This window comes from Chaetodon trifascialis, chromosome 4 (genome assembly GCF_039877785.1).
Source record: "Chaetodon trifascialis isolate fChaTrf1 chromosome 4, fChaTrf1.hap1, whole genome shotgun sequence".
Taxonomy (NCBI): Eukaryota; Metazoa; Chordata; class Actinopteri; order Chaetodontiformes; family Chaetodontidae; genus Chaetodon; species Chaetodon trifascialis.
Genome location: NC_092059.1, coordinates 21,321,687 through 21,340,715, shown reverse-complemented (window position 1 = coordinate 21,340,715; position 19,029 = coordinate 21,321,687). Strand labels below are relative to the sequence as shown.

The 19,029-nt window shown below is 42.9% G+C and overlaps 1 protein-coding gene across 1 annotated transcript in view; it reads left to right on the top strand.

The window, feature by feature from the left end:
• Positions 1-8,220: 8,220 nt before the first annotated feature.
• Positions 8,221-19,029, top strand: part of LOC139330725 (glypican-5-like) — a 49,243-nt gene continuing 38,434 nt past the window's right edge. The window contains exons 1-4 of the mRNA XM_070961807.1: positions 8,221-8,433; positions 11,559-11,720; positions 15,027-15,574; positions 17,978-18,160. Coding sequence (XP_070817908.1) covers positions 8,256-8,433; positions 11,559-11,720; positions 15,027-15,574; positions 17,978-18,160 — 1,071 coding nt within the window. The 5' untranslated portion in view covers positions 8,221-8,255. The remainder of the gene's footprint in view (positions 8,434-11,558; positions 11,721-15,026; positions 15,575-17,977; positions 18,161-19,029) is intronic.

Here is a 19,029-nt window from a genome sequence, read left to right as displayed (position 1 = left end):
CTATTCTAGAATGTGACTGTTTAGTAGTAAGTAGAAATGTTTTCACTTTTTACTGTATGGGTATCCACAACTTCAAAAAGATACAGGCATCATTGAAGTACAGTAAAACTCACTCTACAATACACCATGTGCACACCAATGGTTTACCTGGACATACTAGTATCGCAGCTCTCTCACTATTCCTCTCAAATGGCACCCTGTAGAGTTGTTTCACCCTCATTTGTTTTCTTTTCAAAACTCTGTGTATAGTGAAAAGGCTGACAGAATTGATATTTGCGAAGATATTGTCGTCATCAATGATTGAAGTTTGGATCTCTCTTAACCCAATGGAACTGTTGGCAATGACCATGTTGCAAATTTCTTGTGCTTGCTGATGGCTAAATACTGCTGTTCTGCCACCAGCATGAGGTTGCTGTGCAATCCTATACATGTAGAATTCACATATAGATCATGTTACATAGTATATTGTATGCAATTGTACTGTGCTGTATTGTTTTGAATAAACACTGTAACAACAGTATAGAACATGAACATATTTACCTGTTTTCCCTCCAGAATGTTTGCACAATTGATGACACTGTGGATCTATTTACATCTATTTACTCTCCGACCAGCATCTCCCATTGTAAGACCATGGTTTACAACATGGTCAAGTGTGGCTCTGATTTCATCAGGAACTCTTACTCTTTGCCTTCTTCCTCTTCCTCTGTTATGTCCTCCCCTACCACCACGCATTCTTACGCCTCTTCCTCTTCCTCGAGCATGTAGCTGCTCTTCCGGGTGTTCCTTCATGTTCAAAATTGTGCTTTGGGCAAATTCCATATGCTTCCAGACTTGATTGTGATTCCTAGTCCATTACTCTCAGGCAGGTCATTCGGCAATTTAGCAGACATCACAAGCATTCCATGTCATGGATATTTATGGAACACACATGTATGTCTGACGGGTTTGGATAATTGAATGGAGCATTTTGCATGTGATGGCTCAAACGATGAAAAAATGTTTAGAAGTTGTGAAGAGAGTCACTAAGAATTAACTTAAGCCATACGCAAGTGGTTATTGTGCAAATTTGTAGACAATTGTACTCAATCTTTTGCATACAAAACGTGCAATTTCTTTGAATGAATGAGAAATGACAATCTGTTGAGAACACCAAGCTAGTTGTTCAGAGATTTTAACTTAATGTTTTGAAAAAAGTAATTCTTATTTGAGAATTGAGCCAAAACGAGTGCGAAAAACTTTAATCTGACTAACTTGTCATTGTGCTGCTGCACACAAACAGCACATTTGACCGTACGGAAACGCTGTCAATAAGCCCAAATACATGTTTGTCTGCTTCGGTATGAACAGTACAGTGGGCCGAACCACTGTACGCACACAATAACCAGTGAGACAATGTAATTATGACATGTATTAATTAACAGATCAATACAAATGACAAAAAAGGGACAAAAATAACTTCGTGCCAAATAAAAACGGCATTTAGCATTACCGCGGAAACCACTGTCGCCATTCATTTAATCGGCGCCACTGTTGCACACAGTCAGCCTTACCAATGACCGTCTGTCGCCATTCATTTTATGCTAATGTTCGTGCAATTGTTGTGCAGACAGTTATCAAAACTCACCCGTTTCTCCAGTAAAGATGTGTAAAATGTCCGGAGTTGCGGTCCCTTAGGTCAAGGCCGGAGACGCTAGACTCCGGCGCATGTCGGCGACCAATGAAAGAGCGAGAATTTGAAAGTAAGACAGCAAATCAGACAGGGATCGGCGCCGAAGGTTTTCCGCGGACGCAAAGGGGCCGACCAATGACAGAGCGAGAATTTGAAAGTAGGATAGCGAATCAGACGTTGCTAGGAAATTAGGAGACGAAGTAAGACAGACCAATAGGATCCATTGAAAGACAAAGGTAAGACAGGGATCGGCGACGAAGGTTTTTCCGGGGACGCAAAAGGTAGGCTCCGTGCTCATCATGCTCAGCTTTGAACTGATACTTGTCATACACCCCTGCAGAGACAACGTGGCTGTCATCATATTTCACTGTGTAACTCTCATTTTGACTGAAAATGAGGTACTGTAAACGAGTGCCCTACAGTGACACCACCCCAGCTAACGTTGCTTTAGAGTCGGAAAGACAAGCTAGCATGTTAACACCGTTGGTTTGCGAACGACTGTATGCTAGCATCTTATGATAACTAGCCATAATAATACTGCGACTCCCTGGTTAAATATCACCAATAACTAGGCAAGACGAAGTATTTTTGATATACCAAGAGAAAGCGTAGATTTACAACAAGAAAAATGTTAACAAATCCACAAGTGGTGCAATACACACTCGTTTCTCAATACCAAGTACCCCAAGTTCAACCTTGGAGTACACCGTACTCAGAACAGTCTCTCCAGGACGGGAGGACGCAGGACGGTCATTCTGCAATTGGGGCGGCAGCGTACTTGATGACGTATCACTATCTCAGCTCGTCTTCCGGTTACTTTCACCATTAATGTATAAAACGAAATATGATATAAAGCACAACCCTGTATCTTTTGGTTTTCATTAAAGAAAATATTAATATTATTTTCACGGATTTGTGGCCTATATATAAAGAGCCAGTGGCGGGAAAACCGTTTGTGGAAGGTTGTAGTAGTAGTAGTGGAGTTATTTAGTAGTTTTTGTAGTAGTTAATAGTGGAGCAAAGTTGAGTTTTCATACTGAATATTTTGACGGTAAAAAAAAAAAACAACAACAACAAACAAACAGTAAAACTACATGGATCAGATTGTGACAGGTATCACTATCGGTTTGCTGTACAAAGGAGCTGAGGAGGAGGCTGCCGAACTGAGGAGGGGGATCCGGACGAGACGAGCCAGGATGCGCAGGCGGATGGAGAGGAGGCGTGCCTTATTGCCATGTCTCTCTGGCACTGTACTGGGTAACCCTAAATAAAACATTTTATTTAGAGATGTTGATTTATATTGGAAAGAAATAATACATAATAATTGGAGAAATAAACCCATTTAGACTGACTTAACAGGCCATCTCGTTTTTCATTCATCAGGAAAACAATAGGCATTTTAAATGTTGTATAAAAGATGTACTGCAGATATAAACTTTAATTTGCAGAAATTATTCTATTTGGCAATCTCAATAAAATCTCCTGTGATCCACCTGGGGGGTTACAATTTACTCTCTGGGAATGACTGGTTTAGCCTACACTCCACATACTGAACATACCTGTATACCTGAGTAAAACAATGTTGTATAATATGAAGTAAATGATCAGAAGTTCGTTGATACTTTGTGCTGGCATCTATTTCACTGAAACTAAATTCAACTTGACTTTTTTATTAGTTGCTTCCCCTATCATCATCAATGACAGAATAAAAAAAATGCAGGATTTTTTTTTTTTTTGGTTCTGAAGGATGGCAGGACAGAAAAGGTATTAGAACTACTGTATTACTGTGGGAGGTACCTGTACCTCATCGTGTCACGTACATCATTAGACATCATTAACCAGACAACCTTCAACACGATGGGAAGTTTGATGTCTGACACAGTAATCATGTAGGCTACAGTAACTTCTTGTCTCTCTTGAACCTGGGAGGATATGTGTGCTCTTACGCAGCCTATCAAGTTATGAAAGAACTAGAAATCTTCTCAAGCACCTGAACAAACAGGTCATATGTTAGAGGGAAATGTAATTCTAATTCTTAATTCATGTAAAACACAATTTAATAAATATTAAATAAATACTGAATAGTAAAAACACATAAATACAACAACAATTTGTAACAACAATTAATAAACAATTCTTAATAAACAATTCTTACAAAAACAAAAATCCTTTCTTTTTAACAGGACCAAGGCCCCTTGCAGAGGTACGCACAAATCAATAATAACGTGCCTATCCTGACCACGTTCTTTCCTGGAGTGTAGCTGAAACCAGCCTTCAGGCTATCCAGTAATAGCATCACCATGCTGCTCCAGATGCTGCCCCGGGAAAAAGCACATGGATGGAGCCATGAAATTGAGGTGCTGGCTTGCCTGTGGAGCCTGCTACAGGGTAACGGCAGACGTATTTGCCATGCCACTCGCCACAGTGTGCAGGATTGCCCACAAAGTCGTCAAGGAAATGATGACCATCCTCCACAGAGTTGTCCATTTCCTGAAAGCAGAGCAGATGGAGGAGGTGGGGGCTGGCTTTGCTCACCTTGCTGGCCATGGTGGTTTTCGGTCTGCTGCCGGTGCCATTGATGGGTGCCATGTGCAGATCCTTCCTCCTGCAGAGCCACAGAAGCGAAGCTGCATAAACAGAAAGCTTTCCCCCCATTATCCTGCAGGGCATCTGTGATGCTAAAGGCACATTCCTCAACGTGTTTATTGGCCAACCAGGAACAGTGCATGATGCACTTGTCCTCAGAAGATCACCGATGTACCACCAGGCCCTGTATCCACCAGCTGGGTACTTCCTGTTGGGAGATGGAGGATACCCGTGCCTGCAGCGTCCTGTTGCGATCATGACACCATATCGGCAGCCTATAGCAAGTAAGAACACACTCTCTGTCTCACTCCACACACACACATTATGTTGCTACTTTGGTGACTTTGAAATACAACAATACATTTTCTACCTGAATTCTAATTAACAGGCCAAGTTGAAGCCCGATGCAACAGGCATCTTGCACGAGCATGCAACATCATCGAGTGCACCTTTGGGGTCCTTAAAACAAGGTGGTGCTCAATATTCTTGAGGGCCCTTGAGATCTGGCCTCGATTTGCCCCAAAGGTGGTTGGTGCCTGCTGCATCCTACACAACATCTGCATGGCAGCAGGTGACATCCTGGAGGAGGAAGAGGAAGAAGAGGAAGGCCCAGCCCCAGATGACGAGGATGACCCAAGCAACAGCGAGATGGATGAGAGGGACCTGTCCGGGAGCAGTGTCCGCAGAAGGCTTGCTGCCCACCTCTCTGCTCCTGAGGAACTGTCTGCATGTCTGGGTGAACATGATTACATCTAGAGAAAAACCCTCTCTTGATGTAGTCATGTTCACTGGAGTTAAAAAATATAAAAAACTTAAAAATACTGCATATTATATATACATAAGATATTATTACTTATACTATTATAAGTTTTAGATATTATTACTTATACTATTAGAGATATATAAGATAGATTGATGTGTGTGTATATATGTTGAATGTTCTTTTACCGGCTAATTTAAATTCAGCTTCATGACTAAATAATTGTAAATATGTTGTATATTCATTAGTTGCAATATTCTCTTCTGGTTCTGGTTAAATTAAGTTCAACTGCATTGCACTGTTAATAACTTTATATCACTGCAAAAAAAATAATTTTTTTGTTTTGCTGTAAATATTCAAAATACACCACTGCTTTCAAAAATGAATTCCCTGGATTGAATTTTAAACATAATAGAATTTAATAAGAACTTTAACAAACAACATTTTGTAACAATACTAAGTATTTAAAATTTGTCCACAAGTCTCTCAAACAGAGACAAATAGCTCTCTGCTCTTCCTGTTGCTGCTCTTTCTCTCTCTTCCTCTCTTCTTCCTTCTCTGCCTGTTCTTTCAAAAAGTCCAGCAGTTCACTCTCCCTGGACCTCCTCCTGCTCTGCCAGGCCCTGCTCTCTCCTGCAGAAGGGGTAGTAGCTGAGGTGCTCACCACACCACCTGTAGTGGCAGTGAGGTTTGCTGCGACAACCAGGGGTGGACAAACTGAGTGCTGCCCCTGGAGTACAGCATCCATTTCACCATACCACTGCCAGGTGGCAGCAGTCACACTCCCAGCCTCCTTCTCTGTTGTTGTTGTTCTCTCTTGGTGGGTCTCTTAGCTCCTGAAATTAAGTTTTGAAAGAAAGAAAGACATCCCTTTATTAGTCACACACACACACACACACACACACACACACACACAGAGTTACAAGGGGAAACTGCACATGCCATGCATCTGTGAAATTCGTTTCTCTGCATTTAACCCAGGACCTTCTAGCTGTGAGGCGACAGTGTTGCCACCGAGCCACCACCTAAATATTAGATTGTAAAACTGATTGGCCTGGCAAACTAAAGTAAGTAATTTATTTAAAATAATTCTAAGAAAGGCTCTCAGAATAATACCAGGCACAGAAACAGGGACATTATCTTATATTTATCTTTCAAATTATTCCTTTTTTTTTTTTTTGCGCTTGCTTGGCCATTATGGCCAAGCCCGAAATGGCAACAAAGTCCCTGGGATAAACAAATACAGGAATAAGTGAGGTGACACACAACTTCAATAAAACACTAACCATTATGAATGAAGACTGCAAAAATCTGGCTCTGATCCTTGCCCAGCCATTCAAGCAATGATACAAGCACTCAAAATCAAACCATCCTGACTTTCGTCGGGCGGTAAAAAGGGCCTCGCTTCCCGCCCGCCACTGAATTGGGGCCCGGGTTTCCTCAGTTGTCCCTGGATTAAAATATTTCTTATGTTAGTCTGAATGCACAATGACAGCCATTATAACAAGTGTAGTACGTTTGTTTGCATGAGAAATGGACAGGGCAAACAAACATTTGGTCAAAGCACAAAGATAGCGCTCTGGTAATAAAAATTATTCATCTTGATTTCGACTTAAACCAAAACGATTTCCCCTAGTCTCAGTTTCCGAGACGAAAGATTGCCTGTTACATATGCGGAAAACGAATTATATCCCATGTTTTACTACTACAGAGATATCAGAGCCAGCGGCAGATTTCAAAAGGTCATGCCGGGATAAGGCTGTTTTCAGCGGCGTAACATGATTGTTACCTGCCGGTCATTTTGCTAGCTGGTGAGGTATGCTAGCTTTTTCGTTAGCAGGATGACACATCTCCAAAAACTTTGGAGCAAATTTTAAACCACGCGCTATCGGGATGAATCGACCACAGATTTTAAGTTTTAACATCCATTTTAAAATAAATAATCTTAAAACCACACTCCGTACTACTTAGACAGTAGTGTTTCGAAACTTGCAACTTACAGTTGTGAGTCCTCTCCTCCGCCATCGTTGCTACGAAATGCATTCTGGGACACGTGGCTGCCCCAAGTCCAGACAAGTCACCACCCGGTGCATCCTCGATAAAATGGGTGGTGCAATCTGATCTGGTAAATGACATCCATCCATCCATCCATCCATCCATCCATCCATCCATCCATCCATCCATCCATTTTCTATACCGCCTATCCCTTTCGGGGTTGCGGGGGGGCTGGAGCCTATCCCAGTTTCAGCGGGCGAGAGGCGGGGTACACCCTGAACCGGTCGCCAGCCGATTGCAGGGCAACATGCAAAGAGACAACCATTCACACTCGCACTCACACCTAGGGGCAATTTAGAGTCACCAATCAACCTAATGAGCATGCTTTTGGTCTGTGGGAGTAAATAACATATATTAGTACAAAAAAAGTATTCAATTCAGTATTTCTTAGTGCAGGTGTGTGTGTGTGTGTGTGTGTGTGTGTGTGTGTGTGTGTGTGTGTGTGTGTGTGTGTGTGTGTGTGTGTGTGTGTGTGTGTGTCTGCGCGTGTGTGTCTGCGCGTGCTGTTTGTAGCCCCTCCAGCTAGTGATACTGATGCTACCAAGATGTAGTGGTGAGTAAATGTCAAGTTAACTATATTAGATGAGTGTTAAGCCGACGATACTTATCCTGTATTTTATAATCAGTTAGTGGAAAATATGTAATCAGGAGCTGTTCAAAATCACTGCTATGACCCAACGCGACCAGCAGGTGGTGCCCACGCTCCACTTTCACACTGTATTTTCTCCTGAGTTCACTTCATCACTCAGGTTTAGTGGACCTGATCTGCAGAAGCAGCTGATGTAAAGTATGTGTGTGAGAGAGCTATGTCAGTGACAAAATAAACAAAAACACGCAGCTTGAGACCCCATAACCTGGTGAATTCCTTCTAAATTACCCGTTTTCTTTCCGATTGTTATAGCGTGGACAGCGTCTTAACTGTTAAAAGTTGTTACTAACACTTCGGCATCAGCTGTTTAGCAGATACACTCTCCAACGAGAGTATTTTGCAAGTCTTTGGAGTGCACATGTACCGGAGGAAGTGAGCTGAAGTGAGTGAGCGAGTCAGAGAGAGAGGAGGGCTGAGTGTGGCCGTGAGCCCCGCACACACGCACTGAAGTTTTCAGTCACACGGCGCCGCGGGACGTCGAGGATTTCATATCAACCATCCTCACTCTCTCACCTCCTGACTGAGATGTTGCGATGTTCCGTGCAGCCTTGCAAAACGCGGACTTGTTTTGGCTGATTGTGTTAGCATTTGTTTTTCTACCGGAGGCTGGCTGTCGATCAGCCGATGTGGACAGCTGTCATGAGGTGAAGACAGCCTACATGATGCGCCAAATAGGCCCCGTGGAGCTGGTGCCAGACAGGCCGGGAACAGGTCAGTCAGTCTGGTTGCAGATCATCATAGCAGACTCTGTGATGGACGCTTTGAAAAGGAGCAGGAGATACACTGAGGCTTGACTGGAGTATTTCCATTTTACTTTATTCGTCTACATTTCCAAGGCAAACACTGTATATTCTATATGTGTTAAACAGTTCTTTACCTCCTATTCAATACAAAACATACTAGTTTATTGATCACAGTGCAGAGTTAGAAATGAAAGTACCGTGCAGAATATAAAATAGGTCCAGGTATAATCAGCTCCACAACATCAAAATGCTGATGGCTTATATGACGCATCAGTGATAATGATGTAACACTGACAGGGCTGTTCTGCTACATAATGACTGCTTTTACTTTTGATACTTTTGCTTTTATATGATTTTGATTGAAGAACATGTAATTGAGTATTTTGAGTATTTCTGACTTAACTAAAGTATGCAAATCCTTCTACTATACATTATAAGATATCATAAAGTATCATAAAGATAGACAGAACATGTAACTGGTGTAGCCTACACTTTCTGTTGAGTGTCACACACTTTGAGATTAATATAGCTGGGCTCAGCTTGACAGCCTCCCTGTGCTGAAAAGAATTTAAAAGGATCATATTTTCCATGTTCTCCTCTTCAGTGACTAAAACGACAGCCAAGAAACTCCATTTATTGTTACATAATCAAAGTCCAGCATAATATCTTTCCTGCTTTGAGATTTTTTAATACTTTAAACATTGCCGTGACTTATGGCCCACACAGGATTTAAACACATAGCTTTAGAGATGCAGGGCCAAATTCCAACTATAAGGGATGATCACATGTGCAGACAACAGTTCTTAGAGAGAAGCCACTTCTGTGAAAACTAACCTAAATAGTCTGCAACACTTATATAGAGCACTTGAAAGCATACGTGGCTATAAGTGGTGGTGTTAAAGATGCTGTTTTCTAAATGTAAATGTGAGATTTTGTCCGGCTCATGAGGCTCTCTTTGCACAGTATTACAGTCCTCCACTTTGTGAGCTACCAGGTCTGTTTTGCTGAATGGGACAATGTCATTTTTAATCTAACTGCACCCAAAAGGAAACAACAGAAAGGTGCACCCATTGAGTCATTTTGTTGGCAGTCATTTCAGACTTCCCTGGGTAGTAGAGACAAGTGGTACATGCTACAGATCTTGGGTTAACAAGCTTTATTTTCTTGTAATCTTCACACAACACAAATGGCGCCTTGGTGAGATTCCACCGTTCATGAAAATGCATAAGAATCAGATGTTAATCGTTGAGATATAATCAGCCAGCACAAGGAAATCTGTGCCAGACATCAGTAGATTACAATGATACAGCTGAATGAAAAGTCTCTACTATGCCTGTGTAACTTTCCTGTGTGGACTAATTGTTTACCTGTTGCCAATGACTGTTTTCTGCAGGAGCTGATAGTGTGCATTGAGCTTGTAATTGTTAACAGTTAGTTAACTCCATATGGTGGTGACCTGTGCATTCTCAGACAGATATCTGTGAACTATAGATGCTAATCAATGAAGAATCACTGTACAACATTTCTGCACAATGACGGAGAAGTCATTTTAAGTGGGCCATATAACAGTTGAATTGCTGTGCTGTCCTTGGTGGACATATCCACATGAACGCTTCCTGCTCTTGATTGGACAAATACTCCAGTCCCTGGCCTGTTATTGGTTTTTGCTTCCATTATTCAAGCTAAAAAAAAAAAAAAAAAAGCTTGAGGTTTCATTGCACAAATGATTCCTAACACAAGGTCCACTTTCATCCTGGAACAGAGACAGCTATTAGTGCCCCACCCCCCGAATACTGTCTGTACCACCACCTGTTATCATGTGACCAAAATCCCTGAAATATATCATGTGATAACAATGCATCCATCTCTATGACAACCAAGCAAACTCCATCTGCTAATGAAGGCCATGTGATGCAGCTGAAAGCTCTGGTTCCAGTCAGTGGACCATCAGCCGAGTGTAACGGATGATTCTGATTCTCATGCTGACTGAGTTAGTGTTGGACTGGTTGTTTCCAAGCTGAAATGCAAAGACTGAGCCTGCGACCTGTCAGCTGGCCTCCACGCAACCTGCTGCCCCACTTGCAAACGAGGAATGCAACCTGGGATTTCCAATAAATAGGAACTATCTCAGAAATGTTTTCCACGGTCAGCCAGTGCTAACATGAATAGCTGAAAGTTTGACACAGGTGTGTGTGTGTGTGTGTGTGTGTGTGTGTGTGTGTGTGTGTGTGTGTGTGTGTGTGTGTGTGTGTGTGTGTGCCATGTATTCCTCACGTTGTGGGGACATAAATCTGTTCACACAGTCACATTGTAGGGACTCGCCTTCCTTATGGGGACGAAAGGCAAGTCCCCACAATGTAAATCATTACATTTTAGGATGTAGACTTGGGTTAAGGTTGGATGGAAACACAGTTCTGTGTGTGTGTGTGTGTGTGTGTGTGTGTGTGTGTGTGTGTGTGTGTGTGGTGCAGTATGACTTTGGCTGACTGCTATAAGTCAGGCTGTCAAGTAGCTCACTGAGATCAAGGGAAAGAGAGATGAGAGGAATGGCCAGTTCACCTATGTCTGACCTGACACACACACATTCTGGTGTGAGTGGTGAAGTGTCACCACTGTGCATGTAATCATGTCAGGCTTATTGCAGTGTTTGTGAAGTCATGAAGTCCTGTGCACTAAATGCTTTTAGATTTCTGGCCCCTTTACGGATCAACTAACTTAATTTCATTGGTTGGTTAATTAGTGATCAGGGATTGTGATGCATCTTAAAATAACCTTTCAGAACAAATCTCTCTGAGTGCCCCTAGAGGAGCCCAAAGTAAAACAAGTGAGATTAAATCTGAGTCTTTATTCTAGAAAAATATGAAGCATTTATCAGATATGTCACTGCCTCTATTAATCATGAGAAACGTGGTGAGTGTGCCTGAAACTTTTTGTCCAAGGACGGAGCAAAGGTGGACAGAAAGCTGTGCAGACTCTATGAAACAATGCCTTCCAACCACCACTCTGTGTTTGATGAGATCCACTGAACATAGCAGCGGATCTTCAGTGAATGTGAACAGACCCGGAGCTATATTTTCTGCCTCTGTCTTTCAGATGAGTCTCTCCGAGTGTGTGTCCACCCGGGGCCCAGCTGCTGCACCAGTAAGATGGAGGACAGCTACATGGCGGCTGTTCGCAGTGAGACACAGCAAAAGATGCGATCCTACAGCTTTGAACTGAAGTACCTGATCGCTGGACACACCAAGGCCTACCAAGGTGAGGGAGGGAAAGTCACAGAGGGATGAAGGGGCCAAGACTCAAGAGTACAATATGTATTCATCAATTTCATGCAGTATTGAAGAGAAATGCATGTTGGAGAATTGAGAAAATGTTTTCCCATGGCTCTGTAAGCTCTATTTCTTTGTATTTGAACGAGTGTTGAATGTCTGTCAGTGAAAAATTATTAATGGTGTCAGTTACTCAAACATAACAATTACTTGTGTTTTCTGTTTTATATCATTTTAAATGAGTATTTTGATCAAAACAAGTGATGTGAGGATGTCAGCTTGGGCTCTGGGAAATTGTATTCTGATTTGTCTCTAGTTTTTTGACATTTTGGGGCCCAAATGATCAGAAAAATGAGCATTCAAATATCCCAAGATTAATTGATTGATAATGAGAATTATCATTATTTGCAGCTGTAATTTAAACAATATGCTTTCTGTTTCAGCTATGCTGCATTAATGAGTGTCCTCATGGATTTATTCTGACTAACAAGCACTAATAAATGTCTGGGGGTCATTCAAGAACGCAAATCAAATTGACTTTAATAGCAGTGGTGATATTGGTGTTTTCACAGCTCTGTCAAGTGCCCGAAGCCCCCCTGTCATTCTCACTTTGTGTGTTCATCATGAAATAGCTAGTTTGTGTCAGGGTGGCGGTGTGAGGCCAGTTTATTTTGTGAGGCGCCACAGTGGCTAGCCAAACAAACAACTGACGTTCGATTGAGTCTTTGAGAGAGCAAACTCTCAGAGGGAGCGGCGGAAAACTTTGTTACAACTCTCCGCTCTCTTTCTCTGTCTGTCCGTCTCCGTCGCTGCGATAATCAGGTTTTGTTCTTGACCAATGAGAGAGCGAGGGACGGAGAATGTTTACATTCAGTACGTATCCGCAGCAAAGTGTTGTTGCCGTGGGCAACAGCCGGTCTCTAACGGGCTGCTCTGAATAGGAGGAAGAATACTCTGCTTGTCCACTTGTCTCTCAACGCTATTCACCAGTCTGAGTGAGCGTGTGTGTGTGTGTGTGTGTGTGTGTGTGTGTGTGTGTGTGTGTGTGTGTGTGTGTGTGTGACAGAAAGAGCTGGGGTGTGTATGTGTTTGCGTGCATGCATGGGTGTAGAGATTATGAGGGGGGCAGACTTGATGAAACCCAGCAGACAGACATGGCAAACATGTACCTCTCTGTTTTCTTTTTTCTGCCTCTCTATCTCTCACTCTCTCCTCCACGGCTACATCTGAATGCACCCGGGCTCAGTTTCAGCTGCTATTTATGCCCAGTGGATGGCTAAACCATCCATGGGTAAAATTCATGCAAAACAACCGTACACAAAGACGGGCTGAACGAGGAGAAGGTTGCAGCAAGTAACAGCAGGCAAGTTAGAGTTTGCTGCATTTACTTGAAATTCAACACGCTTAAACTATATGATTTGAAATGTCAAACAAACATATTCTCTCAGCGACCTCGTGAGATATCTGGCCATGCACATAGTTTTATGTGCTTAAGTAATGGAGGTAAATGGGGTTTGTATCGTGCTGCTCAAAATATGGAAAAATATGCAGCAAAGAAAACAGCAGTGAGTACTGTTAAAAGCATTTAATTAGTCAGAACAGGGCATTTATTATGGTGGAAATTATGAAAAAAAAAAAAAAAAAAAAAGATCAGTTACACCTGGAATCACAAATGCTGCATGTCCCATTAATAGGTGCCTATGGGCTTCCAGCCATTTTTTTCAGGTGGGAGATAAAGTTGCTAACTTTCCAGCAGCAGTGTGTTGGATTCTCAGGAGGCTTGCTGTCAGTAGTTTTCAGAGGAGCGATTTCTTTGCAGTAAAGTATTTCCATCTATCACAAAACCTGGAGAAATGAAACAAAAACGACCTGAATCTAAATCATTCTGCTTTCAAGCGAGAAAATATGCTTTTTTATGTTTTGCATGAACCAACCCTTCAGTGAATGAAATTAATTTTGCTCGACAGCACCGGTCTTCAACAGCTGAGCTAAATCTCCGAGGATCCCCTCTCCAAAGCACAGTGATTAAAACCCACCAGAGAAACTGAGACATGCCCAGAGCGGTTGTAGTCGGGCTCTATTTACACCCTGCGGATTACTTCAGTGTGTGCATGTGTGTGCGCTCATGTGTCTGCATGCTTGCGTGCATTTCTCCTGGCACCGTAAGACCCTTGTGCCCTCGCCACCATGGCGCAGCTGTCATCCAATCACAGAGGGTAAAGAGCTAATCACAGGACCCCAGAGTAGACTTTGCCGTGTCACTCGACGCCATCTGTATTTGTGTTGCTATTGCCAGGACATGGGTATGCAAACACATAAAAGTGAGATGTTCTCACTCAGTACTTTAGGCAAGTGAGCACTGCCCCTGCTGCTCCACCGCCTCACCCCCGGACCACCATCAACGTCACTTCATTTCATCTGTGTGTGTGAAAATGAGTATGAATGCACAGAACAGAAACACATACCGGCTCACTGACAAAGTCACAGATAAATAGATTTCCCTCTCACTCTTACTTCCAGTTTGTGTGTGTGTGTGTGTGTGTGTGTGTGTGTGTGTGTGTGTGTGTGTGTGTGTGTGTGTGTGTGTGTGTGCATGTGTGCGTCAGCATGCCATCAGATTGACATCACCCTTTTTACTTGGCAAGTTTCAAACATAGACACACACACCGTCACTACAGGCACACAGCCTCGGTTAATGGTGCTGTCCACTTTATTAGACCGTGTCGGACATAGGAAACACAGTGGATCCTGAGATCAGGCCTCTCATTATCACCTGACTATAGATAACAGGGTAGTGAAAACGAGCTCAGGGATGAATTAAGTCGTGTGCTATTTTGGCTCGTATGCAGCAGGATAAAGTCAGTCCAAGGTTAGCAAGACAAGGGAAACTAATAGATGCACAAATGTGGGAATGACATGCATGTCAGTTATGCCCCCATTAGAAATTGGAACGATTTTATATAGACTGACTGCATCTGTCATATATGACCATACAGAACACATGACATATACAGTATATCAACATTTATCTGGTATGGTAGCACAAAAGACTGCTGCTACTCATAATTTTTTTTAGTCATACTAGTGGCGATGTTGGTCCATCGACCACTTTGGTCCAGACTGAAATATGGCGGTCCAACTTGTGGATGCATTGCCAAAGACGTTCGTGGTTTCCAGATGATGAATCCCAGTGACATTTGTGATCCCCTGACTTTCTATGTAGGGCTGTCAGAAGGTGTTTGTCACTTAATAAATGTTTGTCTCTCTCTCTTTCTGTGTTTCTCTCTTGTTCCAGAGACCTTCCAGTCACTCATTTCCTTCACATCCAACCTGACTGGCACTCTGTTCGACAGCGCTTACTCTGCTCTGGCGTCCGACTGTCGCCCCCTTGTGTTTCAGTTGTTCAGCAGCATCAAACGCCACCTTTCCGGAGAGTCTAATTCCTCACTGGACAACAGTGTGCGTCAGTTCTACAACGACCTGTTCCCGCTGGTCTACCGACGCCTGCTCAATCCTGGGATCGGCCACACGTCGCCCAAGTCCTATTCCTCCCCCTCCGCCAATCATGACGACTGCCTGCGGATGACGCGGCAGGATGTCAGCCCGTTCGGACCCCATCCTCGCCTGCTGGTCAGCAGCTTGTCCCGTGCGCTCGGGCCGGGCCGGGCACTGAGCAGACTGCTGAGAATGGCCGGAGAGGTTGTGAATGCGACCGAGAAAGCGACATTATCCAGAGAGTGTGGGCGAGGCTTAGTGAGGATGCAGTACTGTTCCCACTGCAGAGGGCTGACGCTGATACGGCCCTGCACCGGACTGTGTGTCAACATCATGAGAGGATGTCTGGTAAGTGTTTGAACATATGCTGTTTGTGTCTGTTTTAGCATTGGATCTGTGCACTAAAGCTGTGGTAGGCAGTTTATTTTAGGTGTCATTAGGCAAAAAATTCATAAAAGCCTTTCAGCATATCAAGTGGTCTTACAGAAAACTACACTTGTGCACCATCTCTTGACTCTGCTTTCGGGTTTTAGAAAATGCAGCTTGTGATGGGAGAGATTGGCCAATCACAGGTCATTTCAGAGAGAGGACGGTCCTCTTGGCTGTTTTACAAATGCAGATGTGCATGCATGGCCCTTCAGATGGTGAAAGCCTTGTCTCGCATAGCCAGAGCTATCTCCACACCTGCTATTAGTTCTGTGCCAGGGCTGGAGAAAGTGAAAGCCCGATTGAAGGGGGGCAGTGGTGTGTGTGTGTGTGCATGCACATCTTGATGTTTGACAGTGTCATAGCTGCCACTGAAGCCTTGGGTGCTCTGCCCTGGAGCTGCAAAGCAATGGAAGGGCATCTTTGAGAGGACGAGTTGCAGCAGAAGGGACTGGGGTCTTGACAGAGCTCATGCCTTGGAGAGCAGGTCCTGCAAGGCGTGAGGTTTCGCAGCTCAACCGACTCTTTTTGCTGCTGTTCAAACTTGTGTGTTCAGTGGGCGGGGCTAAGCAGAGTGGTACAAGGCAGCAGAGAGAGGCGGAAGGTTTTGCATTGTGTATGTTCAGTTGTTGCCTGCTGTAGCTTTATGTATGGCACTAGGAGCAAGAAGAAATTATCTTAGCTTAGCATAAAGACTGGAGGCAGGGGGAAAAATCCTTCCTCTGTCCAAAGCTGAAACATATGCTTACGACAACACAGCTCAATCTCACCAATTACCCTGTTATATCTTGTTTATTTAGTCTGTACACAAACAGAAATGTAAAGATGTCATTTTTTGGATTTACTGAAAGTTATGTGTTGTGAGAAAGCAACTGAACAAAATCTTGAACTATTCCTTGAAATTATCTTTCTCTTAAATCTCCTGTTTCTTCCAAAGTTAATAATTTACATATTGTATCATGTCAGGCTTAAGTAGCTCTTTCAGTTACAGAATGCTGCATCCAGTCTGTAAGTCAGAACACCACCACAGGTCCTTCATCCCTGTCAGACTGTTTAACTCTAGTATTGTTTAAAGTTGCACTGGGTTGAGGTTGTTTCCAATTTTAACATGTCAAACTTACTGTTTTTACACTATTATTAATGCTAACACATGCTCACATCCATTACTTCTTGTGCAGTTCTTACTACGTTGTATATTTGCTATTGTACAAACCCTGTATTTGTTATCCATATTTGACTCCAATTCAATGCTATTTTTTTGCAACAGTATATTTCCCAAATGCAGTTCAACATATGGCATTGGTAGATTTTCATAAAAATGGTAACAATATTTTTATAATCTATACATAATGTATATATACATAGTTGATTTTTAATTTTTTGTCCTGTGATCCTTCTATGCCACTGCTCTTAATACTACTGGCCGTAAAACAGCCTAATTTCCCTGGCATGGGATCAATAGCTTTACCTTATAATCTGGAGATTAACAAAAGTTCATCTAATGCTGTTCTTTTCAGGTTGTCTGTGTGTGTAGTGTAGTCGATGCTGTTTTAGATGCATGAGACACCTCAGAGTATTTGTCTCTTTCTGCCTCTGGAGAGGCAAGTTAAAAAAAATAATAGTCATGCTCCCATCATTCACATAACTGAATCAGTCATTCAGTTATTCATTATTTGTCATGTAGTTTTCAACTGACAAGTAAGAGCAATGCCAAGAGAATTGGCAGTGTCCTTCGAGTGTCGTACTGGGCTGTTTCTAAATTTGCTGGAGAGCTTTAGCAGCCCCCACAATAGAGAGACTTCTTCATAGCACAAAGCTGGAAGGTGGCCCTGTTCATGCCGCTTGAGAGTTTCTTGGAAGAAAAGAAAGTGTGATGGAAAAACAACTCCCATCATGTTTATCCTCTTCAGCAAAGTGAAGCAAAGAAAAACACACAGAGCAAAATCAAGGAGAGGCAGCGGGACGAGTAGGAACAGCCTCTGTGTGACAGAAGGCAAACTTGGTTTCTGGGAAATGCGCGCTTGGCTCTTCCGTCATGAGATAGAAACCAGTCATCTCAATCACTGGCTCATTCATCCATTTGTTTTTCTAATTATAGCGAAGTGCCACCATCAGTTTGTCACCGATAGATTGATTTTGAAGTAGGATGTATGCAGAACATCTAAGCCAATTTAGCAGCTTTTAAGCAACATTTAATTGTAACATTCAAACATGTTCTTATTCTCTTTCTCCTCTTTCCACATTTGCCACCTCTGCACCCCCTTTCTCATCCTCCTCCTCCTCCCTTATCTGTATCCACTCCTCTCATTTCTCCACTCTTCCTAGATGGGCGTATCAGAGCTCGGCGCCCCCTGGAGGAGTTTGGTGATGCTGCTCCAACGGTTAGCTGCTACTTTAGCGACCAGCAGCAACCACAACAGCATGGAGTTAGCTCTGTTAGCAGTCCGAAATCACGTGAATGATGCCATACTGCACGCTCAGCTGCACGGACCACGCATTACAGCCACAGTAAGCAGAGGAGGGGATGATGGGATGGAGGTGAAGGTGTTTTTTAGTGCCCCTAAAATGAGCCCCTGTAAAATATGGTCTCTGAATAGTGACAGATTGCTAAACCATCCTTACTCATATACCCCAATAATAAAGTCATTTGAATTTTGGACACAGAGTGAGGAAGGCCGTGGGTTTTCTTTCAGCCTGGCAGTTGGATCTCCTAACAAAAGCCTTGTACCTAGATGGGCTAAAAACAGCCTCATTCTTCAGAGAATCAGGGCTTCCCCCTCAGTCTGTGTGTGTGTGTGTGTGTGCAAGTGTGTATGTGAGTGTGAATACAGATCCAGTGCCAGACAAAGACTGTGGTTGGCGGGACAACCGATACCCAGAATGCAGCTTGGTTCTGAGTGATGAGAAAGTTTCTGTGGCTAATCTGTGGACAAACAGACGACACACAAACACATGCATGCACACACTGGTGGAGGAAGAAATAGAGTAGCCATCCAACTCTGAGAGAACATTGTGGACTTAGTAGAGTAGATTCCTGAGAGGTAAACAAACACACACAGAATCGCACTGCTAATTGTCGCTAATAAGAAAATACCAAGTCAGTGAATATTTGATCAAGCTTCTTATTCATTAGACACATCACCAAAGGCTGACCCCTAACCCTTTAACAGAGTGCATGTGCAGCGTTTAAAGTTAACGATGATTGACAGCAGTAACCTCTTTAAACAAGTAAGACTGTTGGGAAAACCAGTTTTACCAGCCTATAATATAATAATACATTGTGTGCCGTGCTCAACCATGTTGGGTTTTGCTTTACAACACAGAACAGAAATAGTTTTGACTTTGCAAGCTTGACTATTCTGACTGCGTAGCTGGAA